Consider the following 23,572-nt stretch of genomic DNA (forward strand, 5'->3'; position numbering starts at 1 on the left):
CCACCCCCACCACCACACACACAAACATTATACATAAATGAATGTAAAAAAAAATGCAGTAATTATAAGAGTGAATAGACTCAAAGTTCTCTTTAAACAACAACAAAAGGAGCTGCAGAGAAAACAGTAAAAATCACTTGTTGCTCTCCCAGAGGACCTGGGTTCAGCCCCCAGCACCTACATGGTAGCTCACAACCATCTGTAACTCGGGTTCCAGGGTATCTGATGACCTCTTTTGGCCTCCAAGGGCACTAGACACATAAACATAGTGCACAGACATATATGAATATATAAAGATGATTTTAGAAAATTAGAGAAAATGTGGGATGTTAGGATCGCAAAGTTATTTGTGGTATTTTCCTTCCTCTGTTTTCCTTATATTCTATATAAGGCTTATGCAATGCTATATTAATAATCCAAAATCGTATTGAAACCCCAAACTAAATCTAAGCCAGTGAGATGATAGGGACTCAGAGTCAAGAAGGCAAATGCTTGGCTCAGGTGAGAGAGGAAACCGAGCACAGACAAGCAGAAGTGTCTTTCTCCACTGTGTGCCTTTCAAAGTCAAGTTCAAAGGGCTGGGGAACTGCAGGCTTTTGCAGGATGGTGGAGGAAGTGGCCAAGTACAGAAGTTGAGAGATGCATCATCCCAAGAGCAAGGGAGGGGTGTGATGGAGTGAGGTGTTGGCTCAGCCAGGTTCTGCGTGGCCTGGAATCCAGCAAAAACCTTCCTAGCTGCACAGGTCGAGAGACACCCAGAGTAGCACATGTGAGATGCTTACATCCCACTTATCAGCAGAAGATACAGATTGTGGTTTCAGATGCCAGCTGAGCCCTTACCAGATGTGCATAACCATCCATTCCTGCCTTGGTTTATTTGTGTGTTCTGTTTACTATAATCTCACACAGGAATTCATTTCAGTGTATTTTCACCTTATGACCACCCTGTCGCAGCCGCCATTTTCCTCTTGTATTCAATGACATAGGGAAGTAGAAAAGGATACACACAATATGAAATGGAGAAGATTGTTGTATAAGAAATGTCTCCATGAGTTGTGTGAGCCAGGAAGAAAGCAGAGCTTGGCAGTGACGCCTTACCCTCAGCATCAAGGCCATTCTCCAGGACAGATGGAGTTTGAGGCCAGCCTAGGCTGCATACACACAAAAACCAAAACAAAAATCAAGAGGCCGGTAGTGAGGACTGTGTTATAAAAGTAACAACTGGCAGCTTCCGCCTTCCAAGATGACTACAGTCGCTCTGAAACTCCCGTCTTCCTGTGCTGTACACAGAAAAAGAAATGAATTTCCTAGTGTTGGGTAGTGAGTGCACTCCACTGTAAAAAGTATGAACTTGCAGTCAGAATGTCCAGGGTGTGAGTGTCAACACCATCGAGAGCTTCTGAAATGAACTCAGAATTAAGTTTCTTCAATTCCAACCTCCAGTTGTGACTGTAGGGAGGGGGAGTTGAGGAAGAGTTACATTTGTCTCAAGGTAATAGACTTAAAAGACACGCCTTTCACTCTGTGCTCTTACTGCTTTGAGTAGCAGGTATGAAGAGCCAGCCTCAGGAGTTGTTTGTCTGTGTTGTGTGTATGGGAGGCTCTGCACATGGCTGAAGGTGTGGTTCCTCCCCCCTCTCTTTTTTCATTTTTCTCTGTGTAGCCTGGCTGTCCTAGAACTCACTCTGTAGACCAGGTTGGCCTTGAACTCATAGAGACCCACCTGCCTCTGCCTCCTGAGTAGTGAGATTAAAGTAGTGGGTCACCACCAGCTGACTATATTCTGTTTTGTTGTTGTTGCTGTTGTTTAAATAATGGCCATATATTACTTTTCTGATCAGGAAAAAAAAAAGTGACTACATGAACATTTAGAAAATTCTCTCCACATTTTGCAGATGAATGAAACCAAGGTACCAGATAGGAAATGACTCACGGAAGATCACGTGACTATCAGTGGCTTTGTGACGAAGTTCAGGAAACCACACTTCCATTTCGTACCCTGATCACCCTGGTCTGCGTTAGTTACCAGTAGTTTTTATAACACGAATCTTCTGAGCATCAGTTTTGTCTGGGAACTCTGACTGTTCTGTGAAGAAGGAAGTGTTCCTTCAAAGCCGGGGATCAGTTACGTATACTCTTCAGCTGAGGCTCACTGCTAGGGGAGCTTCCAAAATCAAAACCCTGTTCTCATGGGTCCTCCAGTAAGTTCTTACTGTTCCATGTGCACTAGTGACATCAATGTCACAGTGCCACTGTAAATTTGAGAACTGTGGTGGGGGTGGGGCAGGAACTGGTTGTCAGAGGAACATGAGACACAAAAATCTTTGTCCTGGAGCTGTTCACAAATTTAAAAAAAAAAAAAAATTCTCTGCCCCTTTATTTTCTTCAGCTACCCCCTGGAAACGTGTCCAAAGACAGAGTGTGAGGGGACAAGGAACCTTGCGGCTGCTTTGCAGTTGGTAGATTCTGCAATTCACAGTGCAGCAGGGATTTGAGGAACCCAGGTAAAGTAACAAATGTAAAACCACGCCCAAGGCCTGGAGGGCGGCTCCCTGAAAGCCTGCTCAAGGGCCTAGGTTTGATCCTCAGCTAATCAGAAGCCACCGGAAGGAGTCTGGGGTACCAATTGGTGCTAGAGCATATGTTAACATATGAGTGTATGCAAGGCTCCGGGCTCAGTCTCTAGCAGGAAAACCCAAACCCATATAAAGTAATAACAAAACCCCAGGGCAAGTACAATCCCAAGAGGAAACCCTCATGCTTGCTATAGACTGAGCGGTGGTAATGACTCCAGTGAAAACAAACGAACAACCCTGGCTGGTGCGGGATTCTGATAACTGAGTGTAGGGAGCAGAGGAAAGCCTTAATGGGCACTGCCATGTAAAGGCCCCCAACCTCAGACCCGTGGGTACGGCAAAGCTTTCCCCTGGCGAGGCTCAGAGACACAGCAAATTCTGGTCCAAGTACATGATTGGCCTACTAACGATTTGATCAGCATGTACAAACCTTAACAACCGGCAGCTTCTGCCTTCCGAGATGACTACAGTCGCTCTGAAACTCCTGTCTTCCTGTGCTGTACACAGTAAAAGAGATGAATTTCCCAGTGTTGGGTAGTGTGTGCACTCCACTAAGCAAGCATAGCCCACCCCATCCCAGCTTCTCTGTACCCATCTGTGTGTCTGTTTTGCATTCTGACATCCACCTAAGCCAGGTTTCCAGGACCATGCTATGAAGGACACGGAAGTAGAGGAGTGTGGAAGACCAGAAGGAGGGATATTATGAGAACTTTGAACTTTCTGCTCTAGAAAACAAAATCTTTAGACCAACAGCTGAAACTCGGGATATGTCCAACAGGTACAAAGCCTTAGGTTTATCCACAGTACTGCCAAATACAAAGAGCAAACAGAGAAACCCTCCCCCTTCTCCCCTTCCCTCCACAGCCCACAATCACACCAGCAGGCAGAAGGACCAGGAGTTAAAAGTAGACTTGCTTCCTTGGGTGACTGTGAGTTATTACTATCGATAGCCTGTTAAACACCACCATAGCTGTATCGACTGCGTACGTGTGCCTGCCCCAGTGTGTGTGCTGGAGCTGAGATGTGGAGGTTAAGGTGGAGCATGGTGGAGCATTTGGAGGGAAGAGAAGAGAACTGGAGGGAAGAAGTCTCAGGTGAGCTCTGGTCCCATCAGTGAGGATCTTGGGCAGCTCTGTCTGCATTTAGACTCCTCAACTGTGAACTAGATAATTAATAACTTGGTGAAGGCCAAAGGAAATCAAGTACCCACAAAGTCCCCAGAGACTATTCAAGGAGTTGTTACAGGCATGGTTACTTACATGTACAGACAATACATGCACATGAGAAAAGTGCAACCAGGAAACTACGCTTATAAATAAGCAATTCTACCATAACCAATAAACTACTATTGATTGCCAGAAGGTTAGACAAGGACTCTTTGAGGAGTTTTGTTTTTTGTCTGGTCTCCAATCTCTGGTTTCTATTCTCTGCTCAGAATTGTTGATCTTAAAAGTCCTCTTCTGAGTGATAGAAAGATGATTCTATGGTTCAGGGCACTTGTTGCTCTTGCAGAGAGGATCTGGGTTCAGTTCCCATCAGTTCGCAGCAACCACGTGGTGGTTCATGACATCAGTAATTCCAGTTCCTAAAAACCCAGCACTGTCCTCTGATGTCCACAGGCACCAGGCATGCATGTGTTTAAAGGTCTCACCTACACCACTACCTTCTGGCTTTCACCCTCCCACACCCAAACCTGAGCATCAGTGCCCTTTGGGAAACAGTGCAACTGTGACATTAAGTTGTCCCCTCTCTGAGAAGTCAATAGGACCCACAGTGGGACAGTGTCTCTCCTGCAACTGGATTGCAGTTTTTAAACCCTCATCCTCACATATATCCATGTCACTTGAAAACTCCACATTTTGTGTGTGATTCCCAGTTTAACACAATCAAAGACCTCCCTGGGAGAGACAAACGCTGCCATGGGCAAGAACTCTACTGGTTCCCAAGAGGTGCCTTAGAGGATGGCTTGAAAAGATGAGGGGGAGCAATTGTAGGAGATTCTAGCAGCTTCTTTTGGTTCTTGTATTAACTTCCACCCAAGAGCCCACTTACTAAAGGGTTTGCCCCTGGCTTACAGTCATTGGAACCCACAGACTCCCTTCATTTGCAGAGATCAGAGTGTCCTCCCCTGAATGCCAGAAGAACACCAGGACCCCATCACCCCACTTTTGTAAGACAGGGTCTCTCTACATAGCCCTGGCTGTCTTGGAATTCACTATGTAGGTCAGGCTGGCCTTGAACTCACAGATATTGGCCTGCCTCTGCCTCCCGAGTGTAAATGCTGGTACTAAAGGCGGGAGCCACTTCTTAACTCTGTCACAGAGGTGAAAGGTGAGAAGTATTCCACATCAGTCTCAGGAAGGCTCTGTCACTAACCTTCAACTCTAGAGTGAGTCACAGCTAAAATCCCCTGCTCTGAATTTGAAAGAAGGGAAATTTTGTAGCAATGAAGAACGTCCCAGGGTCTCATGGGGCACTCCAGAGAGCTGTGGGCCTGAGTTGCTATTAATGTCAAATCAGACTTTAGACAGAAGAACTTCACTGGCCATTATATTAGCTACTAGCTATTTAAATGTAACTATTTAAACCAGACCCGGTGGGTCACACTGTAATCCCAACACCTGGAAAGCTGAGACAGGAGGATCATTTTGTGCTCAAGACCAGCCTCTAGGCCATATAACAAGACGTTGTCTTAAAACACACACACAAGCCGAGTGGTAGTGGCAGACACCTTTAATCCCAGCACTTGGGAGGCAGAGGCAAGCGGATTTCTGAGTTCAAGGCCAGCCTGGTCTACAGAGTGAGTTCCAGGACAGCCAGGGCTATACAGAGAAACCCTGTCTCAAAAAAGAAACAAAAAACCAAACAAACAAACAAAAAACCCAAACAAACAAAAACAAAAACAAACAAAAAACCACACACACACACAGTGAATGATTGAATAAATAAACAAAACTATTTAAATAGATGTGGTGTTGCATGACTATTCTTGCACGCAGGAGGCGGAGGCAACAGCATTGCAAGTTCAAGGACAACCTGGGCTACCCAGGGAAACTCTGCCTCAAAAATAAATAAATAATGAACAGGCAAAGATAAATAATAAACAATAAACAAATGTAACTCTTTAGGGTTTGCCATGTGACTCAGTAATAGAGCAATTGTCTAGTGTTCAGGAGTCCAGTTTGATGGTAATCAATGCACACAGACTCATACACAGCTGACTAAATGTAAATCTATTTATTTATTGTAATTATGTGTTTGTGTGTGTTTGTTCTATGTGCTCTTGGGTGCTCTTGGAGACCAGCAGTGGGTATTGGATTTCCACAGCTGGATGGACTTACAGGTGGTTGTGAATCTCCCAATGTGGGTGTTTGGAACTGAAATTGGATCCTCCCCCCCAAAAAAAGCAGTCTGTTCTCTTAACCACTAAAGTATCCTTCCAGCCCCATTCATGAATTTATTAATTCACTTATTCATTGAGACAAGGTCTTGCTATGTAGCCCTGGCTGGTCTAGAACTATGTAGACCTCGGTGGCCTTAAACTCACAGAGACTCCCTCCACCCGCCTTTACCTCCTGAATACTGAGATTAAAGATGTGTGCCGCCGGGGCTGGTGAGATGGCTCAGTGGGTAAGAGCACCCGACTGCTCTTCCGAAGGTCAGGAGTTCAAATCCCAGCAACCACATGGTGGCTCACAACCATCCGTAACGAGATCTGATTCCCTCTTCTGGAGTGTCTGAAGACAGCTACAGTGTACTTACATATAATAAATAAATAAATCTTAAAAAAAAAAAAAAAAAAGATGTGTGCCGCCATATCTGTCTTTTTTATTATTAAAATAGATTAAAATTCAAATACTGAGCCATACCAACCACATTTCATTTGCTCAGTATCTACATATGGCTAGTAGTTGTTCTACTGAACTGTGAAAATGGAAACATCCTGTTACTTTTTTCACTATGAAAAGTTTTATTAGACACACAAAGGTCACTGAATTCAATTCTTGTCCATCCATTTGAGCTCTCTGGGCCTCCCAACAGTCCCTGAACCATCAGCTCCTACTCTAGGCCACCAGACCTTTCTCTTACTGTCCATTCTGGACCCAGCTTTCCTAGTAGTGAATTTGGAAATGAGTCTGTAAGCATGTTCCAAAGTTCACTTTTCTTCTCATATCTGTTAGACATATGTCTCCACTAGCAGAGGTGCCAGACAGAGGTCATTTTTCCTAAGATTTCTCTAATACACTCTTACCCGCGTTCTCGGCCGGCCAGGAAAGACGCAACAAACCAGAATCTTCTGCGGCAAAAGCTTTATTGCTTACATCTTCAGGAGCCAGAGAGCAAGAGCGCTAGAGTGCAAGAGCCAGAGCAAGAGAGCAAAAAGAACAAGAAAGCAAGAGAAGAGAGAGAAAAAGAATGGCAAAACCCCGTCCCTTTTAAGGAGAATTATCCTCCGCCTAGGACGTATTACTCCCTGATTGGCTGCAGCCCATCGGCTCAGTTGTCATCACGAGAAAGGCAGAACACATGGCGGGAAAACTGCCCCTGCACGTGTGCAGATTATGTTTACCACTTAGAACACAGCTGCCAGCGCCATCTTATAATGGCAAATGTGAGGGCGGCTTCCCACAATACACAGATAGTCTATTAGAGACAATTTGGTTGGTGAAAGTAAAGCTAATGAATTTTTCTATTTAAACTTTCTTTTTTCTTTTCTTTCTTTTTTTTTTTTTTTTGGTTTTTCGAGACAGGGTTTCTCTGTATAGCCCTGGCTGTCCTGGAACTCACTCTGTAGACCAGGCTGGCCTCGAACTCAGAAATCCACCTGCCTCTGCCTCCCGAGTGCTGGGATTAAAGGCGTGCGCCACCACACCCGGCAATTTTCTTTTTTCTAATTCAATCTCTTACATACATCTTCCTTCCTTCCTTCCTTCCTTCCTTTCTTCCTTCCTTTCTCTTTCTTCCTTTCTTTCTCCCTTTCTTCCTCCTCTTTTTCCTCCTCCTCCTCCCCTCCTCCTCTGTCTTCTTCTCTTCCTCCTCCTCCTTCTTAAAATTTTTTTTTTGAGACAGGGTTTCTCTGTATAGCCCTGGCTGTCCTGGAACTTGCTCTGTAGACCAGGTTGGCCTCTAACACAGAGCTCCACCTGCCTCTGCCTCCTGAATTCCGGGAAGAAAGCATATGCCACCATGCCTGGTTCACGCACATATTTCTTATATTTTTGGTTGTGAGCCTAGCCTTTAATGGCTGAGCCATCTCTTCAGCCCTCATGCACATATATCTAACCCTTAACTTAAAAAAAAAAAGATTTATTTATTTACTTTATGTATATGAGTACATTGTAGCTGTACAGGTGGTTGTGAGCCTTCATATGTTTGTTAGAAATTGAATTTTTAGGACCTCTGCTTGCTCTGGTCAACTCTGCTTGCTTAGTCCCTGCTTGCTCCGGCCCAAAGATTTATTTCTTATTATACATAAGTATACTGTAGCACACTTGAAAGGGGCATCAGATCTCATTACAGGTGGTTTTGAGTCACCATGTGGATGCTGAGATTTGAACTCAGGACCTTTGGAAGAGCAGTCAGTGCTCTCACCCGCTGAGCCATCTCTCCAGCCCCTCTAAGCTTAACTTTTTACACTAAACTCAGACCTGGAGTTGAGTACATATGCTGTTACTTAGGAAGTGTTTAATATAAACATTCATTAGGAATAAGAGTTGAGAGGTGCACAAATCTTTGGAATCATTATTTTTACAACTTCAGTTTTCACACACATGAAGAAGAATATAATACCTGAAGGGATAAGTGACTTGTCTAAAAAACACAGTGACTCAGCAGAGTCACCTGACTTGACCCTGGGGCTCCCCACTATTCAGTTAAAGGATCTTACATTCCACTTGATATACAGTGAGAAAAATGTACATGCCTTTGAAAGAACATGGAGCACTTAGAATATTTTCACTACACAGAAATGATAACTGTTTGAGGAAATAGATACGTTTGCCTTAACGCGAACATTATGCAGTGTGTGCTTGCATTGGAGCAGCACATGTTATAATTATAAATATTATAAATATTTATCATTTTTCTTTTTGTGGTCCTAGGAACTGGAGTCTCTCACCTACTAGGCAAGCGTTCTACTATTGAACTACATCCCCAGTCCACAGTAATTTAAGAATATTTTTTATATTTTGTTGAAAGAGGGTCTCCTTTTATAACAGGCTGGACTTGAGCGTGTTCCTCTTGCTTCACTCTCTTAAGCTACTATCTACAAGCTGGAGCCTCCATGCCCAGCCTGCCTTAGAATTCTTACATGTCACATTTAAAAAATAATTTTTAAAGACACTGATTTTGTTTTTGGGTTTTGTTTTGTTTTGTTTTTTGGATACAGGGCTTCTCTGTGTAGCACTGTGTCCTGGAACTCACTCTGTAGACCAAGCTGATCTCAAACTCGCAGCCAGCCACCTGCCTCTGCCTTCCGGAGGGCCGAGAGCGTGGGGGCGCCGAGAGCGTGGGGGCACTGAGAGCGTGGAGGCGTGCACCACCATGACTTGCAGAACGTTGGGGTTTGTTTTTTTTACATTTTTTAAGATTAAAATATCCTGAGTTCAAAAGTTACCTTCCTGCCAGGCTTGGTGGCGCACGCCTTTAATCCCAGTACTCGGGAGGCAGAGGCAGGTGGATTTCTGAGTTCGAGGCCAGCCTGGTCTACAAAGTGAGTTCCAGGACAGCCAGGGCTATACAGAGAAACCCTGTCTCTAAAAACCAAAAAAAAAAAAAAAAAAAAAAGTTACCTTCCTACCTCAGCCTCAGTCTGGCTGGGACTATCGGTGTGTACTAGCATGCCATGCAAAGGGATATTCTTATTGTCTTCTGTAATTCTGCCTCTTTACAACCATATTTAATACTCCCACCCCCATGATTGCTTAAAGTTGGTATGAGGGTAAATTCAAGTGTGTTCAAACAAAAACCTTCCCCAAGAGAGTTTCCCTAAAAATCTTTCTTGAACTTCACCCTACAAAAATCACCCTAACAGTAAAAAAAAGATGAAACTTTTCCCACGTGGGGCAAATGTCCCTACAGCCAAATGTCAGAAGTGCCATTCACAAGTCTCAGGACCGTCCTTTACAACGTGAATGTCCCCAGAGAGTTTAACACAGTGTCAGCTCATGAGAGATCAGCAGTAGTCACACCCATAAAAATTAGACTTGAAAGATGTTTCTACTTAAGTGTACAGGGTTCGGCAGAATACAATTTGTCGGGCCACACCTGGTCTTGGTTTTAGAATCTCTGAGCGCCTGTTTTTGTTAATAAAGTTTTATTGGAATGCTACCACCGTCATTCACTCACTCACAGTGTAAGGCTGCTTTTTCCTCCTACAGAAGAAGTACGATGACCCCTGGCGCAGGGTCACCATGTGACCGAGAGATAAAACACTTTCCAAATCCTGCTTCTTGTTTCCTTCCACGTGATGCCTATGTGCTCCGGTAAGGTTCAGATCCAGGGCAAACCTGGCGACCCGAGCAGGTTCCTAACCAATCACAGCTGTTTCCTCTTACAGCCAATGAGCTCGTTACAAAGGAAATTTCTTTGGAAATTTATTCAGGTGCTTTTCTCTTTTGTATTTTCTTCTGGTTTCCCCTCTCCCCAGCCAGATGCATTTATGAAGTTAAAAGATAATGGAAATTGCCAAAACAGGAAGGCAAGGGGGGAGGAAATGGTTAATATTTTGTTTCTGATTCCCCAAATAAAAAGTTCTAGCTTTTAAAATTCTATAATAAACAAGAATAGCCATCTGCTGAATTAAAAAGAGAAGTTCTAGTAAGACTAGTTTCTTAAATATTATTTATTCTATAATTAAAACTTTTATTTTTCTTACTACTCCCAGCCCCCCACCCCCACCCGCTTGCCACAGCTTGGAGGAACTGCTTTGGCTGTCTATCAAGGGCCTAACGTGCATTGTCATGCTTGATTGGATCCTCTGACCCATCCACTTCACTGTTCCAAGACAATATTTTTGATGGGTTTTATCGCTAAAGAGGATTTTCAAGTTTCTCTATCTCTCCCTTTGAGTTATTATCCTAGAATTCCACAGAAGATGATGAGACAAAGACAAAAGAGCTGGGCTTCCCTTTGTCATCCTCAATTATGAGGGAAAGAAGGCAGAGGAAGGGAGAGCAGGCCTCGGGAGTGTGGAAGTGTCTCCTCTTTAAACTAAATGTGTGCTTTATGGAGATCCAGATTTCTGGGGTTCGAATCTTGGGTCAACCCTGAGCTCCTGCTTTGCCTCCTGGGCTTCAGTTTCTTCTGCTATAAAACAGTGGTAAGAATGGAAAGGAACTTCCAGAATGATTACGAAGAGCAGTGTATGCTAAGCACTGAGGATAGCGCCTATCAGACAGAATAGTGAACCTCTCCCACAGCCCTTATGTTGAAGATTTGGTCATCACCATGCTAATGGGAAGCAGTGGGGGTGGGTGGGAGCCAGCGGGAGGAAGCTAGGTTATTGGAGGGCCGGCTCTTGAAGGGGTATTAGAACCCTTCCTTCCCTCTCCCTTTTTCCATTTACTCCCTGCTGCCAGGAGGTGAACAGACTTCCTCTGTAACACATTCTTACATGATTTAGGCCTGCTGCTACCCACTCCAAAGAGCAGGGCCTGCCAACCAAGAACTGAAATCTCTGTACCCATGAACCAAAGGTGGATTGATTGTCCTAAGGATGTTGTCACGGTGACAGAAAGCTGACTGACACATATATAGCTGTGGGAGGTAGGGCATGATGGGTAATCTTGTTCACTTGACATAATTCTCAGGCATCATCTAACCCCACCCCCTCTCCTTTTCCCATGTGAGACTGGTAAGAATAAATGCCCAGCTCTGCCCTGCCCCATTCCCACCTCCCATTACCCTGAATGGAAATTCTCCCTGGCAGCCATCGTCTACCACACTCACAGACTCCCACCACAGCAGTTTGGATCTAAAACAGGTCTAGGAACAAGACAGAAGTGTTTTAGGTTCTAAGGTAAACAGAAGAAATAATCAGTTTCCAAAAAAAAAAAAAAAGTCTGACTGTCCTAGCTCTCTTTTATAAGTGAGGGGAATGCTGCTGGCCTGGTCAAGAGGATTTGAAGGTGCAGCGTCCCCTGTGCTCTCAAAGCTCTGTCCTGCTCAGAGAAGACGAAGGTACCAATTTGTATTACTGACCTTGTAGCTTTGCATCCTACCTGGTAAGCTACTCCCTCCTCTCTCCCTCTCTTAGGAACGGAGGGTACAAACAGAACGAGGGAGAGGAAGGGAGAAACCTCTGAACCTCATGTCTTGGGATTGGGCTGAAGCCATCCCACGATTGGTGACCTGACACCCTACTCTGAGCAACTAGTGTGCTGTGTGAAAACCCCGTTAGAGCTGTCCTCCGATTTCCTTGGTAAACATGCAGAATTATGTTTTCAGTAGCAAACCTAACTGCCTCAAAGCAGGCAGGCGCCAGTCACCTCAGATGGCCTGGCTGGGATTCGAGGGACAACTCAAAAGGCCACCTCTCAATATGCCACATGCGGGGCAGACACTCGCACACGTGTGCACCTCCCCCCAGGGGTTGAGGCCAAGCCAAGCATCCCACATCCACGGATGAATAGCTGGTCTGTCTTGCAGCAGCGCTTTCTCCCACCTCAGAAGAGCCATAAGCCCAGACTGCCCAGCTGAAAAATCCACGCAAACTGCAGACACTCGGAGGGTGGCGAGTGGCCCCAGGGCAGCAAGATGGAGTCAGACCGAGAAACCATCCACCTTCAAGTAAGTTCTGTGGGAAGCCAAGAGGGGTGGGGGGATCCTGGGAGCGGTTGTGAAGGTGGCATTGATAGCCATCCCAACCTCTACTCTCTCTCTCTTCCTCACCCCCTTCTCTGAACACACTGGCCTTTGCTCTTTAGTCCCATTTTGATACCCCTGGCTGGTTCCTCACATGTTGTTAGACGTGAAATTTCAATTCCTCTCAGCCTCTGCTTCCTCTAGTCAAAGAGCTAATAAGATCTGTGTTATCAGAAAATGATTTCATATTCTGTGCAGTGCTTTCCTCCAAGCCCTGGCACAGTGACTGCTACATGAGAGCTGCCCGGCTGGCTGTCCTCTTAGAGACAAGAAAATACAAAGCTGGGGTTTTAGAGAGAGTAAGAGAGGCAAGTGGCCAACTCTATATTTTTATAGGTTGGAAAAACCTAAACTTTTCTGAGACCTGAGTCTATAAGGCTCTCTTGTGTGGGACAGACAGTGTCTCATTCAGGCAACAGCAGCATGAAGTAGGCAACCACGTACTAGGAAGATAGTCAGGTGTCCTGCCCTTGGTGTTACAGGCCTGGAAGGCACTAGAAAAAATGGAAGGTTCTAGCAAGGGCAGAGAGCCAATCAGACAGAGTAGCATCAGCTGTAAATTGCATGTTAACTTTTCCAAGAGTCAGACAATTAAACGGCAGAAAAGGACTTTCTAAAAAATCCTTTTTAGATTTATTTTTGTGTTTATGAGTATTTTGCCTGTATCTGTATCTACGCCACATGCATGCCTGGTACCTGTGGAGATCGGAGGACAGTGCTGGGTTTTTAGGAACTGGAATTACTTATGGTCATGAACCACCACGTGGTTGCTGCGAACTGATGGAAATTGAACCCAGACCCTCTCTGCAAGAGCAACAAGTGCCCTGAACCACTGAGCCATCTTTCTAGCCCCCAGGAAAGGACTTTTAAGATCAAGAATGTTTGATACCAAAACATGATCTTTAGACTAAACACAAGCTCCCAAACTAGTATATGCTTGACCTGAGCTGGAGAGATTGGTCGGCTTCCTGCTCTTGTGGAAGATGTGTGAGTTTGCCATTTTGGACACTCAGGGCCTCCCACAGGCTCAGCACACACTCTGTCTCTCTGCTGCATCCTCTCTACTTTTGGAATGCATTTAGAGCAGGTTTAGGTTCATAGTACACTTAAAGGAACAGGGAACTCCCGAAAAAACCCTGCCCTTACACATGCAAAGTACATTCCCCAACTAGAACCTACCGTCCCTCCATCAAAGTGTCCACTGTGAGTCAGCACAAATCCACCCGTTTCCACCCCTACAGTACCACAGTTACTTCCCCCACCAACCCATTTACCCTTCCCAGGCCCTGACAATCACCAATCAGGTCTCTTCCAGGTTTACCTGTTCTAGTACCATCATATCATTGAGATTAAACAAATTAGACTTTTCAGTTTGGCTTCCCTCACTTAGCAACCTAAGATTTCGCCATGTCTTGACTGCTTATTTGTTTGTGTATGTATCTGGGGGAGTTCATATATGTATGTGGTTGCATGTGCACACATATGTGAGTGCGCAGAGAGGACTGAGGGCTGAGGACAATCTGTGATGTCATTTCTCTGGTGCTGCTCACTTTTTCTTTGGAACAGGGTCTCTTAATGGCTAGCCAGTTGGGACATGCCTCTTTCCATCTCCTCAATGCTGGGACTCTAAGCACACATCACCATGATAAGGTTTTGTTATTGTTCAAGTGAGTTCTGGGGATTGAACTCGGGTCTTTGTGCATGAGAGGCAAGCACTTTCCCCACTGAGCCATCTTGAAGCTCTAGCATAGCTCTTTTCAGGACTGGGTAACAGTCCAGTGCCTGGATTTGCTAGTTTATTCCTTTCTTTTTCTTTCCTTGTCCTTTATTCTATTCTTTCCCATCCCCTCCCCAACTGACCCCCACCCCAGCCGTTTCCTTTCTACATCGCCTAGGCTGGCCTTAAACGTTGGCAGTCCTTCTGCATAGGCTTCCTACGTTCTGGGAGGACAGACATGGGCCATCATAACTAACAGTTCATTTACCTTTAGATATTTTCATCAGCATACACTAATTGTATAAAATAGTGAGTTTCACTGTGAGATTACTACATGTATACAATAGGTTTTGATCATATTAACCCCCATTGCTCTCTGTATCTCGCTCTCCACAAAACATACACACACACACACACACACACACACACACATACACACACACTAGCTTCCTTCCTCTTTCCAAACACAATTGACTGTATTTGTATGTATTTATTTGTGGGCTCCACTGCCCCACTGATCTGTTCTATTGCCAATAGTATATTGTCTCCCTCTCTATAGATTTATAGTGACTCTTGAGTTTCCTTGATATAAGTCTCTCTCTTGTTTTCTTCCAACATTATATAATTAGCTGGTCTAGACCTAGGTGTTTGCCTCTACCTATACACTGTAGGCATATTGCTGATAGCTAGAGATTTTTTATTTTGACTGGGATTGTTGTGAATCCATAGATCAAACTGAGAAGGCCTGACATCTTTACAACAATGAATCCATCTTCCTGTGTCAAGTTTAGTTTCCATCAGCTGGACATAGTAGCAAATAACTGAGGTCAGTCGGGCAAAAGACACACCCTGCCTGAAAAACAGAGTAAAGGCTGTAAACCTAGCTCAGTGGTCATGCTTTCATCTAGCACGTGTGAGGCCCTAGGTTCAATGGTTGTTAGCACCAGGGAGAGGGGAAAACTGAGCAGGAGGAATGGCTTCATGGGTAAAGAGCTTGCCGTGCAGTTGTGAGGACCTGAGTTCAAATCCCTAGACTCCACCGAAAGCCAGTCATGGCAGAATCTGCTCTCCTAGTGCTTCTATGGTGGGATGAGAGACAGAGACAGACTCATCCCTAGACGTCCATGGGTCAGCTAGCCCCATGTGCAGTGCCAGACAACTGAGATCCAGCTCCAAATAAGGTGAAAGGTGAAAATCCAAATCCAAGGGGGCCTTCTGATCACACACACACACACACACACACACACACACCACACACACTCGAGAGAGAGACAGAGAGACAGAGAGAAAGAGACAGAGAGAGAGAGACAAAGAGACAGACAGAGACAGAGAGACAGAGATGTTTGCCTTGTTGAGTTCTACTCTGTACTTTTTAATTATTCCTTTTTCAGCTTACATTCATTTAATTGCTCTTATTTTCTATTTAATTGGGGAGTTTGTTGTTTGCTTTTTTTGCTTTGTTTTGTTAAGACAGGTTTTATATAGCTCAGACTGTCATCAGTTTCCCTGTGCATCTAAGGCTTGAACTCCTGATCTTCCTGGTTCATGAATGTTCTGTTTTAGTGCATGTACACATTCGTGTGTGAGTGTGTGCATGGGTGTGTGCATGGGTGTGTGTGTGTGCGTGTGTGTGTGTGTGTGTGTGTGTGTGTGTGTGTGCTTGCTTGTGTTCCACAGGGTGTTACGGTACACAAGATTACCTTGAGCTTCCTCTCTTCCTGTCTTAGAGTCCCACAGCCTAGGCTTAAGGGAGTTTGTTATTGCGGATCGCTTGTTCTTTGTCTTCTTTCTCAATTTCCCTTTGAACACTGACTTTGTTCCGTCCCACAAACTGTGATAAATTTTGTCTTATTTCATTTAGTTCAAAATACTTTAAATCTCTTAGAATGTCTTCATTTTTTAATACATTCCCCAAAGTGCTGTTTAATCTCCGATTTGTGGACTTTCCTGGAAGTTCTGTAACTGATTTCCGGTCTGTTTTCACTTTTGTCTAGTAACGGGCATCACATGATTTCTGTTTTTGTTTTTTGATTGTGTTTGTTTTTGTTTTATGATAAGGTCTCTCTACATAGACATGTCGGTCCTAGAATTCACTCTGTAGGCCAGGTTGGCCTCAAACTCACGAAGATCCACCTGCCTTTGCCTCCCTAGTGCTGAGACTAAAGACCATGATTTCTATCTTCAAATAATTATAAAGATGTGCGTTATAGCTCAGAATGTGACCATCTTGGTGAGTTCTCCACGGGACCTTGAGCAGAGAATGTGATCCTGCTGTTGTAATGAAGTAGTCATCTGTAGATGTCGGTCCTACCCAGCTGCTGCTGGTGGTGGGCTTAACTCCCCCCCACCCGGCCTATCTCAAGCTCCCTGCTGAATATGCCCATTTCTGAAAGAGGACTCTCCAGGATCCCCTATAATATGAGCACCATCCACTTCCCTTTGCATTTCTGTGAGTTTTGCTTCATATAGTTTGATGTATATGGAGGGTTGTTCTCCTCACTGGGCCCAGTGGCATAGGCCTACTCAGGACAATGAAGTAGGGGTCATTTCTCAGGCCATCTGCCTTGCTTTTTGAAATAAGGTCTCTCGCTGGTCTGGGGCTCACCACATTGGCTAGGGTGTTTGGTCAGGAAGGTATGTGGTTGTTTCCTCTCCAGTGCTGGACTGTCCCTATGCCACTGCCTTCAGCTTTTAAAGTGGATTCTGGAAATGAAACCCAAGTCTCCATCTTTACACACAAGTGCCTTCCTGACTAAGCTGCTTCCTTAGCCTCTCTCTTTGTTTTTTAACTGATGCGTTTAGACTACTGCTATTAAAAATGATTTTTAAAAAATGAGGTCGGGCAGTGACGCCCCACACTTTTAATCCCAGTACTTGGGAGTCAGAGGTTAGGTGGATCTCTGAGTTTGAGGCCAGCCTGGTCTACAGAGTTCCAGGACAGTCAGGCCTACACAGAGAAACTCTGTTTCATGCCTGCCCCACACCCCAAGTTTTTTGAAAGATAATAAAAATGAAGTTTTCTTTTTACCTTCTTTTATTTCTTTGGAGTTGTTACACTTGTTGATATATTTATTTTTTTCTTCCCATCATGCTGAAATCAAACCAAGGATCTCACAAGTACTGTAGATCTGAGCTCTCCAGCCCTCTACTTTCTTTCAATAGATGTGAGCTTTTGGCTTCTTTTCTTTTCTTTACTTTTTCTAAATAACTTTTAACATTGTTTGAAGTCAAGTCTACTGCAACAACCTCCCTCAGTTTTGTGTATCTGAGCTCTGAGACAGCGTCTTTGTCTTGGGCCTTGCCTATGCTGGCCAAACGAGCCTATGCTAGCCCTCAGTGAGTCGCACCTCTTGACTCCACCCCTTTTTATATTAAACTCTTTATTAAACTTCTGTACTCACTCTTCAAAGAGATCAGAGAAATGATGGCATTCAGAAGTAAAATCCAGCATATTCTTCAGGAGGTAAACTGTCTCAAGGTCAGCAATAAGAAGATATTTCTACACACACTTATCAGTTGATTCAAGTTTGGTTTCTGCTGACACTGTGTGGAACACCCAGGACAGTTTATTGCTCTGTAACCTGGTTCCTCGCCTTTTTAGTAACTGACTGGTAATCATCGTCTTGACTTGTAGCTGCTATGAATTCTTTCATTGAAATATTATCCCGTTCATAGTGTTGCTGTGAAGCTGAGACTGAGCAGTGCTTTCTCGCTTCCAGTGATACACATTCTCTTTAACTTCTCCACTGTGGTCGGAAGGTTGGTCGGTCTCTCTCTCTCTCTCTCTCTTTGGAGGGGGAGTGTTTTTTTTCGAGACAGGGTTTCTCTGTGTAGCCCTGGCTGTCCTGGAACTCACTTTGTAGACCAAGCTGGCCTTGAACTCAGAAATTCGCCTGCCTCTGCCTTCCAAGTGCTGGGATTAAAGGTGTGTGCCACCACCACCCAGCTTGGGTTTTTTTGTTTTTTTTTTTTTAATTTGTTTATTTCATGTATCTGAGTACACTGTTGCTTTCTTCAGACACACCAGAAGAGGACATCAGAACCCGTTACAGATGGTTGTGAGGCACTATGTGGTTGCTGGGAATTGAACTCAGGACCTCTGCAAGAACAGTCAGTGCTCTTAACAGCTGAGCCATCTCTCCAGCCCTTGGTTTTTTTTTTAGACAAGGTCTCACATATCTTAAGCTAGTTCCCTATGGAGCTGAAGATGACCTTGACCTTCTACCCCTCCCCCTCTACTTCTTGAGGGGCAGAACTACAGGCGAGCACCACCAAGCCCAGTTTTCTGTGGTGCGGGGGAACCTGGGGCTTTGTGCATGCTAGGCAAGCACTCTACCAGCTGATTTGCATCTCCAGCACAGCCTCTGTGTTCTCGAAGGCATTTCTGCAGGCTGCTAATGCTGTTTCTTTGCTGGCATATTCCTTTTATTCTGTTCTAACAAATCACACATCTTGGCTCTACTGTCATTTGCATATTTGGAGAATGTTCCCCCTCGTTCATCTCGCTTTCCAAAAATTCTGTTTCCTGTACACTGGATTGTAGACACTGACTGAAGTCGAATTCCTACTTACAGTTTAGATATTCACGTTTGGTGGACTTAAAATTCAGGTCATCCTGTGTAATCTTTTTTTTTAAAGGTTTATTTCTTTATTTTATGTGTATGAATGTTTTGCCTACATGTACGTATACCATATGCATGCCATGTCTGAAGCCATGGAGCCATCTCTCCAGAGCCATCCTGTATCATCTTTAGCTGCTGGTCTGTGGGGGAAGACCTCTGTCTTAAGCAGCTGACATTGATGCTTGGTTGCTCTAGAGCCTTCTGTTTCAGGCCTTGACTCTGAGCTTCCTCAAGTCTCTAGAAAAATGACTTCATTTTCCTCTTTTATTTTTAACCTCTTACTTCCTTCTCCGTGGAGGTTCTCTAGATCCATGTCCAGGTATCTGTTTTCTTCACTGAACTTAGACTTCTTGTGTCTGTTGACCCTTTCTCCCTGTGGGCTGTTTCTTGGTTCTCTTGGAAACCGGCTTCATTAATGTTCCCTCCTTCTGCTTTGTCTTCTGGGTCACTTGATCTTGGTGGCACTCTCTCAACCAGGCAAGCTTTTCACACAGCAGCATGGCCTCCTACGGTACACAGGAGCGTGCTAGCCTAGGTTCCATGGCTGCCTAGTTTTCACCCTAATTCTATCTTAATTCCTTCAACAGGTTGTGGTCATTATTGATAGTTAACTTGTTTCGTGGGACACACATATTTTGATAATGCGATTAGCTTATTTGTTTTCTTGTATAGTTTATCCCTCTACACTTCTAATTTTTTCATCTGTCATTCAGTAAATAAGAGTATGACATCATACCTTATGTTTCTCAGCCATTTGAAACTTTATTCGTATTGTAATCATTCACTCCCTGCTTCAGTGTTGGTGTCAAGCTCGTTTATACTAATGTGTTGTAGTCTGCTGGTTATCTCTGAAACCTTCACTACTTTCAAAGTTTATTTATTATTATTATTGTATGTGTGTGCATGCATGACGTGTGTACAGGAGCGTGTGTACCATGGTGTATTTGTGCAGGACTCGGGACAGCTCTGTGGAATTGGTTTTCTCCTTTGCCTTTACCTGGGGCGCAGGAATTGAATTCTGGTGGTCGAGCTTTTGAGGGAGGTAAGTGCCTTTACCTACTGAGCCGTCTTGATGGTCTTACGCTCTCATTTCAACAGGGTCGCCTGTGTGCCATAGGGCAGTAGTGCAAACGTGGGGAGCAGAGGGCAGCTTTCAGGAGTCACTTCTCTTCCATTTTGTGGGTCTCAGGGATCGAACTCAGGTCATTAGCCTTGGTGCCAAGAGTCTTTACCCACTGAGCCACCTCTGCCCTTCTGAGTACCTTAAATATTTCACTGTACTGTCTTCTTTTGGGACTCTTCATCGTTAATTTTCTGAAACCTTTCTTTCTCCTGCCTAGAGTTCTCTGCTTCCTGGGTCTATGATTCGATAGCGTTGGAGGTCGGCTTGAGGGATTATTCAGTCAGTGTTGACTTGACTGTGTCTTCTGTCCCTTCCTTCTTCCCCAGATGCGCATCCACATTGGCTGCAGCTGCCACACGGCCTTTGGCTTTTCTCGCTGGCTGTTTCTGTTCTGTGTTTTCAGTTTGGAGCGTTTCTATAGACACATCCTCGAGCTCAGAAACGTTTTCCTCAGACATGTCACCCACACACGAGCCTGGCAATGAGCGTCTGTCTTTCCATTCCTGGGCTTGGCATCTTCACTGTTTCTTCTTGATTCTTGTTGTCCCCTCATCTTTTTTAAAGTATGTGTGTGTGTGAGTGCCGTAAATTTTTATTTTATACAATCTTAATAGATTGGTGTTATTTTTTTTCTCGTGTAATGAGACGTTATCTCCTGGTATTCTAAACTTACATCTTTCATTTCCTTTTTGGTGCTGGGAATAAAACCGGAGGCCTTGAACCTGTTAGGCTAGCGCTTTATCTCTGAGCCTTACCCCAGCCCCTTCTTGGATTTCTTCCTCTCTGCTTTACTATCACTCAGTCTTTGCTTGTTCTCTGTCTGCTTGAGAGTCCTTAGCACATCTCAGATAAATTCTTGGTCGAACAAGTTTAATACCCCTGTCATGTCTGATTCTGGCTGTCATGTCTGATTCTGGCGTCTTGTTCAATCTCTTTAAACTGTGCCTTTATAAACTCTTAATATGTAGATATAATGTATCGGGCAAAAAGAATGTTGTAAATAGACAGTTATTGTTGTGGTAAGGTATGGTAGGCTTTAGGGGGGTTTGATGATCCTCGATGATGGGCCTTCCTGAACCTCTGTGATCTTTAGAAATGCTTATCAACCCTCCCATCCCTGACTTCTTATGTGGGACAAAATGGCCATCGTGCACTACGGTGGGTACCTTCTTTCCTTGAGTCAGCTAGGCTGTGATAATAAGCTTAGGCTGTGGTTAATAACGTCACTTGAGAACAGACCACATTTAAAGAAGTAAATCCTCTGTTATTTCAAGATGGTTTTGTTCCCATTATCCTTGCAGGCGGGGGTTTTCTTACAGCATTTACTCTGAGCGCTTACTGGGGCTCCTAGAGGTAAAATGCACAAAGTATTTTCCTCACCTACAGTGGGCTCCTGGCATTGTGACTCTGAGACACATCCCTCTGCCTCCAGTGCTTCACCTGTGGCAGTCAGCTCCCACCCCGCCCTACCCCATCCCACACTACCCCAGAGTCTGCTCTGCTTGGCCATGATACCCTATGTCCATCTGCCTGCCCCTCCAGCTTGAGGGGTTTGCTTTCCCTGTTTGCCCACCTCTCTTCCAGAGCCAAGAAGAGATGTAGACTCTTCAGCCATATAACTATTGCTTGTCCCATCAGAGTGGTGTCTTTCAAACTTCTCATATGCAGAACCAGAAACTAGAGTCTCCTCTCTTTTCAAGTGGGAGTTCCAGAAACAAGTTGGGAATATGCATGAAGAGACTGTAACATGCTGGATGGTAGTGGTGCACACCTTCGATCCCAGCACTTGGGAAGCAGGGGGAGGCAGACCTCAGAGTTCAAGGCAGCCTGGTCTATAAGAGCAAGTTCCAGGACAGCCAGGGCTACACAGAGATATCCTGCCTCAAGAAAAAAACAACAAACAAACAAAGAAAAACAACGAGTGGGGGTGGTTCTAGGTTCAGTCTAAGAATATAATAATTACTCAGATATTCAAGGATGTTGATTGAGATTTTTAGGTGTAAATAAATGGTTAAATGCAGCTATGAGTAGATATTTTAAAAATTTTTTTTGAAGAATATTTAAATGAAGACTGTTCTAGTTTGGTTTCTGTTGCTGTGATAAACACCATGAACAGAAGGACCTTGGGGATGGAAGGCTGTGTTTTAGCTTATTGCCTACAGTCTGTGGTTGACAAAGGCCAAAGCAGGGACTCACGACAGGAGCTTGAAGCAGAAACCACAGAAGAACTAGACTTCCTGGCTTGCTTCCAGACTCCCATTCAGTTACCTTTCTTATCTGACCCAAGACCATAGTGGACTGAGTCCTCCCACATTAATCATCACTCAAGAAGAGGCCCCATGGGGGCCTTGGGGGAGATGGCTCAGTGGTTAAGAGCACTGACTTTTCTTCTGGAGGTCCTGAGTTCAAGTCCCAGCACCCACATGGTGGCTCACAACCATCTGTAATGGGATCTGATGCCTTCTTTTGTTGTGTCTGGAGAGAGTGACAGTGTACTCACACACAAAAATTAAATAAATAATTCTAAAAGAAGAAGGAGGAGGAAGAAGAGGAGGGGGATGGGGGAAGGGAGGAGGAGGAGAGGCCTCACAGGCATGCATGCCCACAGGCCAACTGATGGAAGCAACCCTCAGTTGATGCTTCCTCTTCTACATATGTCAAGTTAACAACCAAGACTACCCACCACAAATGCCAGAGAGCTAATTGTACATTAAGAAAAAAAAAGGACATATAACTGGATAGACATTTAATCTTGAATGTCTTCAGAAATTATGAATAATAAATATGCATGTCAGCACTGGCCAACGTGCTCACCGGCTGTTTCTAGACTGTGGGTTTACAGGTGACTCACTTCTTTTCTTTTCTTTTTTCTTTTCTTTTCTTCCCCTCTTTTTCTTTTTATTTCATTTGCAAATTTTCTACCAATACATGATTATACTTAGAACAGAAAATAAAAGGATTTAGTTTTAAAAGGGTTAAAAGTAGATCCATGAATATGGGTCATGGTGTACATACAAATATATTTATTCTGTCTCTGATTACCATAGAAAATAATCAGTTGACTAATTTTGTGGATAAGATGCCATCTCCTTTCCAATGGTGGTTCCACTTTTTAACAGTTGTACATAGCACAACTTTTGCATGTGTGTGTGTATATGTGTGTATGTATATGTGTGTATGTATGTGAGTTTCTTTTAGTGTACATATATGTGGAGGCCAGAGGATGATGCTGGATATCTTCCTCAGTTTCTCTCTATTATAATTTAAAATTTTTATTTTAAATTATATGTGTGTGTAGCTATGTCTGTGTATATGTTTGTGGGCTTGTACATGAGTGTGCAAATGCCCACAGAGGCCAGAGGTGTCAGATCCTCTAGAGCTGGAGGTGCCTCACAGGGGTGCTGGGGACTGAATTCAGGTCCTTTGAAGAGCGGCAAGTGCTTTTAATTGATGAACCTCCTCTGAGATCTTCTACCTTATTTTTGGATCTCCCACTGAGCCCAGAGCATACCTCTTTGTCTAGAATGACTTTGTCCCTGCCTCTCTATTACTGGGATTACAATCATGCACTGTTGCACTCAGCCTTTCTTACCAGGGTTCTAGGGACTAGAGTCAGATCCTCTGGCTTGTGTGGCAAACATTTTACTAACTGAGCCCAACTCTGTAGCAG

At 44.3% G+C, this 23,572-nt stretch overlaps 1 protein-coding gene across 1 annotated transcript in view; it reads left to right on the forward strand.

Moving 5' to 3' along the window:
* Positions 1-12,286: 12,286 nt before the first annotated feature.
* Positions 12,287-23,572, forward strand: part of Ninj2 (ninjurin 2) — a 107,152-nt gene continuing 95,866 nt past the window's right edge. Inside the window, exon 1 of the mRNA NM_016718.2 lies at positions 12,287-12,365. Coding sequence (NP_057927.1) covers positions 12,333-12,365 — 33 coding nt within the window. The 5' untranslated portion in view covers positions 12,287-12,332. The remainder of the gene's footprint in view (positions 12,366-23,572) is intronic.

This window comes from Mus musculus, chromosome 6 (genome assembly GCF_000001635.26).
Source record: "Mus musculus strain C57BL/6J chromosome 6, GRCm38.p6 C57BL/6J".
NCBI classification, from domain to species: Eukaryota; Metazoa; Chordata; class Mammalia; order Rodentia; family Muridae; genus Mus; species Mus musculus.